We start from the raw sequence: 11188 nt of genomic DNA, 5'->3' as shown, positions 1-11188 counted from the left end.
AGATAGAGTACTTATTTGCCAGTAGATGATTGAGATTTGACGAATTTGAGCTCTCCAATTCCTGGGTAGCGGTTTAATTTAATTCTCTGTAGTAGTAAAGTCAACAGCCGATTGCAACTCTAATGGTACCTCTTGTAGTACATTCTCATTTCCATCAAGGTAGCTTTTAATACCAGATGTGCACACAAAGCAGCTTTGCCGCAGGTCCCGTGTACACTAAGCTTATTTCTTGAGCTTTAAAAAAAAAAGTTCAACGATCAAATGTCTAATAATAATAATTGGACAGTCCAATACAGCCACTCATTGGGCTGTATTGGATAAATGTTTATTTATAGAGTGCATGTGATAGCTCAAAAGTGCAGTACAATCAAGTACAAGGAAAAACTTTACAAGCCAAAATGAAATGAATGTGTAAATACATAAAACAAGCATAAAAATAAAATTATGAATACACAAATAAAACACAATCTAAATGAGAATATACACTGTAGGCAATCACACCTATATGTGCTTTTTGAACATCTCATTCCAGATTTAGTCCCGCTTTTCCGTTATAATATCCTCACTCTTCGTTAGAATTTTTGAATGTGGCTGTGGGGATTTGTCCGTTCAGGCACAAGAGCATTAACGAGGTCAGGCACTGATGGTCGGATGGGGAGCCCCAGCGCAGTAGGCGTTCCAGTTCATCCCAAAGGTGATCAATGGGGTTGAGGTCAGGGCTCTGGGTAGGACACTCCAGATCTTCCACTCCAGCCTAAGCAAACCATGTATTTATGTAGCTTGCTTTGTGCACAGGGGCATTTTCATGCTGGAGCAGGTTTAGTTCCAGTGAAGGGCAATCTTAATGCTACAGAATACATAGACATTCTACACAATTGTGTGCTTCTAACTTTGTGGCAACATTTGGTGATGACCCACATATGGGTGTGATAATCAGTTGTCCACATACTTTTGGCCACGTAGTGCAGGACAAACAATAAAATGGCTTTCTTATGATTCAACATGATAGAGTTTACATTTGCACATGTTTATATTAGTATTTAAACCCAAAGTGGAAATGGCCTAAACTGGAAGGTTTTTCCCCCCCAAAGTAAATCTGATCTGTACTCCAATGCCCCTGGAAACACTGCATTCTGACTCGGACACTTCTTCCACTAATGACGCTGAAGCTCAATGCATGCTACATCATTTGAAAACTCCTTTCATGATGTGGCTTCTGTGAAAGAAAAAGTAAGCACTGGACTTTGTCCTGCTCTAGAATGAATTAGTTATTTATTTTATTTTCTGTATTTGTTGTATCATCACTGCGTTCTACTGTAGATCATACATTACTTTCGAAGTGGCCTTAAAAAGTCTTCAGTTTACCTTTAGAATAGCTATAGACTCTCTCTCTCTCCCTCTCACACACACACACATACACACATACACACACACACACAGTCACCAGGAGCCCAGGTGTAAAAAGGTCACTGTGACCCACGGGAGAATAAAAGCAGCAGCATTTCTGAGCTGCTGATTGATTCACACTTCCTCATTTTCTTTAATTGTCATTCTTTCTGTGTTTGGAGAGGGATCTTGACTATTCAAATATTGGTCTACTTGAACAGAGCACCTAAAGGGAGAGACAGAAAGGGAGGTGAAGGAAAGGCAGGACGTAGATCTGACAACAAATGAAGCCAGTGATTTACTCCCTGACCATTAAAATGTGCGAGGCAGCACCTTTGTGTCTCTAGTCGACCAAATCCCCCTGCTGTGTTAAGTGCTTGTGTTGAGTGCCATCTGTCAAGAGGAATGTACGCCACTCCACCTTTTTAGTGTCAGCTTCCTCCCCGTGCCCACCTGACCTGCCGCTCACAACCCTAAACCACCATGTGACGCCTTCCTTCTCTCTCTCTCTCTCTCTCTCCATCTCTCTCCATCTCTCTCTCTCTCTCTCCTCTCTCCATCTCTCTCTCTCTTTCTCTTTCTCTTTCTCAGGTAATGAAGGACATGCAATATTCAGCATTGAGGATTTCCACCCCCCCCCCCCCCCCCAAACATCACCATTCACACACCATTCATGTTTTGGACCATGACTTGCTTTCATGTTTTCTGTGTCATGTTTGAATTTTTACAACTTTCTTTTCAAATGTATTTATGCACTGAGCCATCATATTTATTTCCATTTTTGAAAACAGATGAGTTCTGCTTAATGTGGCTTGCTGTTTAATAATCACAACAAACGTCACATACTGTTTGTTTGGCCATGTTTACTTGATTTCTGAAAGAAGAAAAAAAAATGTCACGTTCTAATTCTTTTTTTTTTTTTTTTATTAAATACTTTTTTTCTATTGAACGCTGTGTTTCTCGTCTTTCTCACATCCTCATCTTTCATGTTCGGTTCAAAAACCACAAATTACTTTTCCGCCATGCTTGTTTATGATATTAAAATGTTTACATTTTTCAATGCCATCAGTAAATTCGGCACAGTGACGCTGTGGTTAGCATTGCTGTCTCACAGCTCCAGGCTCCTTGGGTTCCACCTTGCCTGTGTGGAAATTTTCCATGTGTTCTCCAACGGTTTCCTCCAAGTTCTCCATTTTCCGCACACCTCCCAAAAACATGCCAGTAGGTGGATTGACTACACTAAATTGCTCCTAGGTGTGAATATGTTTGCGAATGGTGTGCATGCAATAGACTGGCGTCCTATCCAGGTTGTATTCTTGTCTCACTTCCAGTATTCCCGGTCTAGGTTCTGGATCCACCACGACCCTGACCAGGATAAAGAGGTTACAAAAGATGAATGATTGAATAATAACAATAGTTTCAATTTATATAGATGTTTTTCTCACAGTCAGGACTCCTTGGCCAACAATGAACTCCTGTCAACAAATGCTTCTTGGCTCCAAAACAAACATTCTGGGATACTGGTGTTGCATTTTGCTGATCATTAAGCTCCTTGCCTCTAGTGAAAAGTTGACACTGCTAGCATGAGAATATTGTTGCATATCTCTCTAGCTAAAGTACTGTCCGTGTTCATCCAAAGTGCTTTTCAGTTTTTCAGTCAATTATAACCAAGATAAAGGACTATTATTGTAGCAAGATCATTTGGTGACACTTTACATCTACTAAGGATGGTGTTTATAGGGCTGTGTGAGCACATGACATCTGACCAAAACCAACATAACTGGGAATGTCAGTTTTGATGCCAAACACATGGTTGTGTTCCGACACTTTTCAGGCTGACTTGCTTTCAGACTGATTTTGCAGCTTAGTTCGAGTTATTTTCTCTGATCCTAAATTAGAGTGAGTTTGGTTTTAATGTTGGGCATGTCACATCACTATTATCACCTTTCTGACATCCAGAAGTTGAACGAGCTACAAAGTCGAATGCATGTGAGCCCAGAAAATGTCACAATATAGCCTTATGTTAATTACAATCCAAGTCAGTTTTTTCTCAGGTGTTACAGCAAAATGGATAAAAACAGTCTAGTGAGAGTATGTTGCAATAGAGACCATTATAAATGGCTGGAGACATTTATGTCAGTAGTCAAGAAGGGCTTGTGTAGGTTTTATTTAGCCCTGTGAAGCAATAAAGGAAGTAAAGGACACTTGGTAACAAATTCAGATTTGATCTTTGCCAGTTTCTGAGTAGATTCATTGTTCATCCAAATGTTTTGTTTAAGTTGAGGGTCTGTTCCAGTGTCTGGAGCTCCATAGTCCTGGTTTGATCCTGAGCTCGGGTTACTATCTGTGCTGAGAGTATCAGATCTATGCATGTGCACATATCTCTGCACATACATCTAAGCTTAATGTGACAATTATTAATGATGTCAAATAGCCTTATTACCCTGGATTGTGCTGCCAGTTTATATCAGCTGACCTGGCGCGTATTGATCAAAGAGTCGCTTTGGCAGAAGTGTGCCCTTTGATCCTTTGAGTGTATGCAAGGTGGTTGCGCTAAACAAAGGTCTGTTGAAACGCACCATTGTGTGCAGACACACATACACATTGTACGTGCATGTGCACACATTCATGCACCCATTCCTGGTACATTTTTAGCAGAACTTTCAATTCAGGGAAGTTCTGAACTTTGTGTGTATTTTTTTTAATTATTATTCTTTTTACCACCAAAGGCTATGCAGGTAAAAGCCTTTTTTCCGCTCTGCCAGTTAATGACTTCTAATTTCAGCATGAAGCCTTTTTTTCTCCTAATATGTTCATAGCCCACAACCTTTGGCAGAAAGTTCCTCATAGTTAGAATTCCTTTTTTTTTAATGACAAAACCGCTCAGGATAAGAAAATAAATAGTCTGTCGACCGAAGAATATAGTAATATTGTTTATACGTTATGATCCGTTTTGTTTTGTTTTTTCCCATCACCATTTGAATGATTGTATGGGATATTTTCAACTGCAATTAGAATGTGACCATATCGTAAACTTAATTCCAATTCTGGTGGTCACTATGATTATATGTAAAATTTTCCCTTGACTACATCTTGCTTGTGGTATATAATTTCATCAGTTTGTTTCTTTAAACATTCTGCTTTGTGCACATTCAACCTTGTAGGCTGTGGTACTGTTAAAGCTTGAATAACCGTCTGATTCGTCCTCTCGTCTTGTAGCTCTCATGGTATTGCAACGTGCCATGACCATTTGGTTAACCAATGGCTCCACTGGAAAACCAGAAGGTTGACCAAAGCATTCTCAGCTCCATTAAAATTGCCCTCCTTTTGTTTTATGAATATCCCTCATTCAAATGGATAGGTGGTTAACATGGTAATCATTGGTTTTTGGTGTGAATGAGTAAGGAAGTCTCAATACCCTTTAAAAACACACACACTACTATTATGTCCAGGCAGACGTATGGGGTTACTATTCATCAAATATCACAGTGTAACAGTAGGATCAGACCCCTGTGTATACAGAAAATGTAAAGATCGCTCATAAGCTTTGATAAATGTGAACTTGTCCAGATTTTTTTTCCCCTCCACTTCCAGGAAGACATTATTTGGAGGCCACTTTTGTGTTACCCATTCCAGTTTCCTTTGTCTATGATCTGAGCTAGCGTTTGCACATGTAACATTACCCCGGCAGATATTTATTTGATGTGCAGATTTCACAGTCGGAGTGTCAAGCTGAGAGCTGAGCGCAGAGGAGTTTAGTCTCTTGCTGGAGAGAAAGGCCTTGGAGGGACTATTATGATTGGAACCATTGCACAAAGGGCAGACAGCTTTTGCTTGCACAGAGTGTGTCTCCTAGCCTGCTGATTTCTGTTATATCAAGCACAAGTCTATGGGTTTAGTTTAAATGGAATAATGCCTGTTTTTATAGGACTAAGCAGTCAATCCGTGCAGGAAGTGCCAACATTTATGGGTTAGCCATAGCATTATTTATTCCTCACTCCAGAGAAGCAAAAAAAAGCCAATTCACCGAAGGGAAATGTTTTTGTTTTTGTACTGTTGCTTGGTGCACACCTGGGGAAAAAAATCTCATCCACTGACATTCACAGGGGTTTTTATTGTAAAATTCCATTTTTTTCCCTCTGCCTACTAGGATGTTCTTGTTAACAGATAAGACTGTAGCAATTCTGGATTAGTCCATTTATTGTTTGGGGTTTTGACATTGTTCAGTTTGATATAAATATTGAATGGAATCAACTACCTGTTGCAGACAAAATGGCGTTGTAATCCCACAATATAGCACTGTGTATCATCAATCCCCAAGCCCTGTAGAGGAAGATGGTTTTTAGTTGAAAAGGGGAATGGGCTGGGCAGGTCACCTGGGCTTCATGCCCGAGCTTACAACTGTGGCAGAAAAGGTTTGCATAATAGTTGTGCTATGGTTCATCTTCCTTACTTTCTGTTCTGTACGTTCCACACTCCTTTGTCTGTTGTCTCGCGGAGATGGCAGAACCAACCATTATACAAAAACAGCGAACTCCTTCAGCTATTCAGTATAGTGTAAAGAGATGGTGAGTGTGCCAGTCACCAAGTCCAACAAAACATAAGCACACCCTCTATGACACTGAATGGTAATACTTTATCCATGTTTACACTGTGCAATCTCACAGCCACAGAAAAATTCTTTGGTTGTGAGTTGAGATCAGCGGACTTAGAATGAATGCCCCTTGGCGGCCAATTTAGTGCCATTGAGACCAAAGGCAGCCAACGACAACTTTCATTGTCAGAAATGTTATTTATTTAAATTTCAAATCTCAGAGAGTAACTCTGCTCCACTGCTCGTCTAAAACCGGAAGCCACCAACCAGAAGATGGCATAGGATGACATGAAATTCAAAAGTCAATGAAAAGCTACCACACATGCTAATGGACAGGAAAATATCCTTATTACTTCAAGCTAACTTTGAAGATTGAGTATTCCATGTTGTTCTCTTCTTCCCAGCCACAAACAGCTCTAAACTCCTCTTCTTTGCCTTTTAAACCAAAGCTGAATTGTTTACTCTAGGCATGCCATTTCTACAATTCTACCGCACTGATTGATAATCTAAACAGAATGTAGTCATTTTCTTTAATTGCAGGTCTATCATTAGAGGACCTTCATCATATAATCTGACATGGAGAACACCCCATGGAGAAGCATAGTCTGTTATAAAAATGTAAAAAGATGTCACAGATTTTTATTGGGATCGTCTTATACACTGTGATGAGTAATAATCATAAAAAGACTGCTGAAATCAGTCTTGAAACAGTTGAAACCGTTTGCCCTGCCCTGATGTTAAACCTATGTTCCACTTCCTCTCATTTCCATTACAGTACGCATTATGGGAAGAACGTGCCTAACGTCATATTTGTGTATTTGGCTCACTTGCAGTAAATGGGATATGGGCGGAGTTGGGCTTCGTTTGATGTGGTCTGCTGTTCAGGTGCCAATATTGCCTAATATCAGGCGTGTAGGCATCTTAAGATGATAACACAAGGATATGATTAGCGGATAAGTGTAGTATTCATGGGCTTGGCCCATTGTGGGTGCTGACAGCCAGATGGGCGTACAACTGAGATCATTAGCTGAGAATTTCCGTCAGAGATAAAATGAACATCATGTGATAGTTTATATACTTCCTGCTTTGCTTGGTGGCTTTGCTACACCTGGGTTGTTGGGGTTTTTTTCAACATAGACAACATATTTTCTTCTGGAAATGTCTCAAATGAAGTACCACACAGCTAAACATATCGATGAGTGAGATCGGATGATAAGAATGACAGTAAATATTTTTCCAAGGTTCATATGCCCTTCACACCCTTGTTTTTGTGGCTTGGCTATCACCGGTATCTCCACACAGCAGAGGGTTTCCCGGACAGGGGTGTGTTTTCTCCATGAAAAGCCACTCGTGTGAAGAGTGTGTGCACCATAGCCGCAGTTATAAGAAGTCAGCAGAAATGTTTAGTTCAGCAGAAATGTTAAGTTCAGCAGAAATGTTCGATAAAAATGAAACTGGAAAAAAAGAAAAGAGTATTACCAAGAAAAGTAGATCATTGATATTTAAAGAATCCACAAAGGAAGCTTTGCTAGAAGTGTACTGTGGAACACCGCTTGGATCTCTGTGTGCGTCTCCCAGGACCCCATGTGGATACTGCAGCAGATAAGTTGGTGGTTTTGAGGTGCTGGCTGATGTTTTGGGGTTGCACACTGGTTGAGTCAATTTTTTTTCTTTTCTTTTTTTTTGGCATCATTGGAGATGTGTGTCAAATAATTAAAAAAAAGTATAGACTTGTTTCCTTTGAATAAAATTCAATTTTATTTTTATAGCGTTTTTAACAATAGACAAGAAGCATTAGAGAAATCTGGATTTTGGTTTAGATCCCTAATGAGCAAATCAGAGGCGATGGTGGCAAAGGGAAAAACTCCCTGAGACAACATGAAGACCTTGAGAAGAACCAGACAAGAAGTGATCAGCTGATCAAGAACTGATCAAGAAGTGTTGTTATTTCATGTCATGTTAGGTTTTGTATGACCGTTATTGATTCCTGTGCTGTCTGGAAATGATCTGGTGGTGGTGGTGGTGTTTATTGGGCTCTTTTTTACATTTACAGTATTTGGCAGACACATTTATCCAAAGCTACTAACAGAAGTGCTTAGAACTCTCCATCAAAAATATATCCTCATTTTAGTACAAATAGGTCAGAGACTAGGAATGCTAAATCCCTGTTAGAGAGGAGTTAGTACAATACATTGGTGCAACTGTATGTCAATTGTTAATTATTTTTTTAAAAATAGGGTTTTTTTTTTTTTTTTTTGGTAAATTAATAGAGCTAATTCAAGTGTTCAGTGAAGAAGTAGATTTACAGTGTTTGTTTGAAGATGTCTAGTCATTCAGCTGTTTATTTCACCACCTGGGTCCCACTATAAAGAGGTCTCACTGCTTGAATCTACTATTGATTATAATAAGAGCCTAAGTCAAATGCACAAACTACCAGACCTTTTGGTTCCAAAACATTTTGGTACCTTCTCAGCATTGGTAAAGGTTTGCTACAGTTAAAATTCAGCACAAACTGAGACCGATTTTATGTTTATAATTAAGTTGAGTGCAAAATTAGGCGATGACTTTCCTTTTATTTCATCAAGGTGCCGGTTTTTCTTCTGGTCATTAGTAATTTCATCAGCAGTTCTGTGGTGTGAATGAGCATGTGTGTGGTGCCCTGAAATAGACTGAAGTCTCATCAAGGGTTCAGGAGATAGAGATCCTCTGTAACCCTGAGCAGGATGAAAAAGTTACAGAAAATGAATGAATGAATTTCTGGTTAACTTAGCAGTTAATCAGACAAAGGAAAAGTGTTAACCACTTCGTTTATTATTTATCTTTATTTAGTAACTGTTATGAATTAACTAAAGGGTACAGCGACAAACAAAGGGTTGAGTGAGGAATGTAAGTCTAGACCCACTGTCAGTTCCTGAGTCTTGAACTGATTAATCTGAGCACTCCTTCAAGGTTGAACTTGGCAATGGCATTGTGCCAGGATGAAAATGCAATTGCTTTTACTATCATCACTGTGAATGCCCTGGTTGTCTCTCAGGCTGCTGGGAAATGAACTAGAGCCCCAAATTTCCACTGATTCCTGTTTGGGTCAGTTCCATTTCTTGAGTGTGTACTGGGGACTTAAAGGTGTCTGTGGCAGTTTTACAATGGTACGAAAGCTTACAAATGGGTAAAGTTAGGTTTACATACAGGTTTTGTGCGTGTACGGTGGATAGTGGAGCACAGTATGGATAGTTGGCATGTCCACACAGAATATTGCCTATTGTTTAGAGAGTTCACACATGCAGCTCAAATTGGTGAAAGAATTGGTGATCTCCTGCCTAATTCCTCTATTTTGAAATCTGTGCTTACTACGAGAACTAGATGCTAAGGGAAATATCTATTTCTATCCTGACTGTGGTCAAGTTCAAATTGTAACTAAACACATATTCTAGACTGTTCTAATCAATTGTTCATTTCCTGTTTACTTCCTTGTTCACACTATATAAGTCTTCTGGTTCCTCTTTGCGAAGTCTTGTCATTCTCTTGAGTTGTGCCAATTCTGAGCCTTGCTTTTCCTGTTACTCTATTCTGTATTTGATTACTCTTGTATTGACCTTTTGTCTGATGTTTGACCATCACCTGCCTGACTACTTGGATTTTGGATTGTGTTTCAGTAAACTCTGTGCATGGATCCTAACTCTACTACTGAGTCTGGTTTGTTACTTATGTTGTGTTCAACTCAGAAGTACAGCCGAGCTACAACGTGTGAAAAAACATATGGGCACCTCCATGTTTCTCTTTTGTTGGTAACAGTCTAGCCAGCTAACTGTGATTATTAATGTATATTTACCTCCTTAAACCAGCAAACTGTATAATCAGTGTTACAGTTTTAATAAGGGAATATGTCAGTATGCTGATTGATCTAAAGCTAATACTAGTATGTACAGGATATCTCATTTAAAAGTAAAGAGGTGCTACTTTGTTTACTGTTGATGCTGTGAGCAGCCATGTTGATTTGACATCACTTGCTGAATTCAGAGTTGTGGGTTGTTTTCTTTCACTTTTCTTAGTCGGAGGGTTAAGGTGTGTGGTTTAAAGGGGGTTGAGCATAATGCTTTGTTTGTTGGGCCAAAGAGTTGACTTCTCTTTTCCAGTTCAGTAGTCCAGTGTGTCTGCCTTTCTCTCTCGCTCTCTCACGCTCTGTCTCTCTCTACCTCTCAGTATATGTGTTTGGATATATATATTTACATGCTTTGGGCTTTCCCATTTTTCCCCCTTATAAAACTTTCCACAAGTTTTTGATTTAGCAACATCAAAGCAGCTATAGCCACTGGTGCCTGTCCACTGTAATAATCATTTTGTTGCCTGGGGTCAGATCTGTCCACTCCAAGTCCATCTTCACAACACCTGTGATCTAGCAGCACTTCCCAGCCCTCCGCCATCACCAGAGATAAAGAAACAAATGTTGTTAATGCATATGTGTTTGGTTTTATGGCAAAAAACGGATTAGTGTATATATCAGACATTGTGTCTCTATGCTGTTTTAGTTTAAAGTCATGCACAAACAGGGATTAAAACAAAAAACGAAGAAAGTCAATCAATAACTCTGAGTGACCTAGCTGGGCATTTGTAGACTGGAAAAAGCTGGGATTGGCCATGACTAGGTCCTAGAAAAGTTGCAAATATTACGTATGATTTTTAGATATGTTCTTCTGCTAGAATAATGAACTGTAAGTTTTTGGTCTCCTGCACAGGCTTTTTAAACAAACAGCAGCCCAAACAGTTAATTAATTGTTCTTTCAGTCGAAAGGTTACAGTACCATGTCTACTTCTTCTCAGGCAGCCCACATGCCAACTGATTTTGCTGATGATCATGTTTATTTCCTCTCTGCTCCATTCAGGGCACCTGTGTCACCCTAGGCTTCCTTAATGATACAGTCCTGGAGTGATGATGTTTATTTGCCTAAGCTATCGCTTCCTCTAAAAGCCTTGCCCTTGGTGGGTATATGCCATGCAAATTATAAACAGAAACTCTTGTTATCTGTTTCTTTTTGCTTTTTGCCACACTTTCCTTCCCCTCCACCCCCACCCCCCTCCTCCCCAACTCTCGCTCTCACTCTCTCACTCACATTCTGCAGTCGTAAAAATGGACAGTCTCGCTCCCCTCTTCATGGACCTCTGTGATAATTGCCATAAGCCGCCCACTTGGTTTCTTTTTCCATTGTCCTC

The 11188-nt window shown here is 39.7% G+C and overlaps 1 protein-coding gene across 8 annotated transcripts in view; it reads left to right on the top strand.

Annotated features, from left to right (window-relative positions):
* The window catches only part of cep112 (centrosomal protein 112), a 151504-nt gene extending 149171 nt beyond the window's left edge, over window positions 1-2333 (top strand). For 5 of the 8 annotated variants that reach the window (XM_053653597.1, XM_053653600.1, XM_053653631.1 and 2 more), the window contains one exon: window positions 1608-1954. In XM_053653597.1, the coding sequence (XP_053509572.1) occupies window positions 1608-1674 (67 nt within the window). In that variant the 3' untranslated portion in view covers window positions 1675-1954. Of the gene's footprint in view, window positions 1-1607; window positions 1955-1977 lie in introns of those variants that run through there. The other 3 variants (XR_008388926.1, XR_008388925.1, XM_053653608.1) reach the window with 1 other exon arrangement.
* Window positions 2334-11188: the final 8855 nt, after the last annotated feature.

The sequence above is a fragment of the Ictalurus furcatus genome, chromosome 2 (assembly GCF_023375685.1).
Source record: "Ictalurus furcatus strain D&B chromosome 2, Billie_1.0, whole genome shotgun sequence".
Taxonomy (NCBI): Eukaryota; Metazoa; Chordata; class Actinopteri; order Siluriformes; family Ictaluridae; genus Ictalurus; species Ictalurus furcatus.
This window is presented reverse-complemented; position numbering and strand designations above follow the sequence as displayed.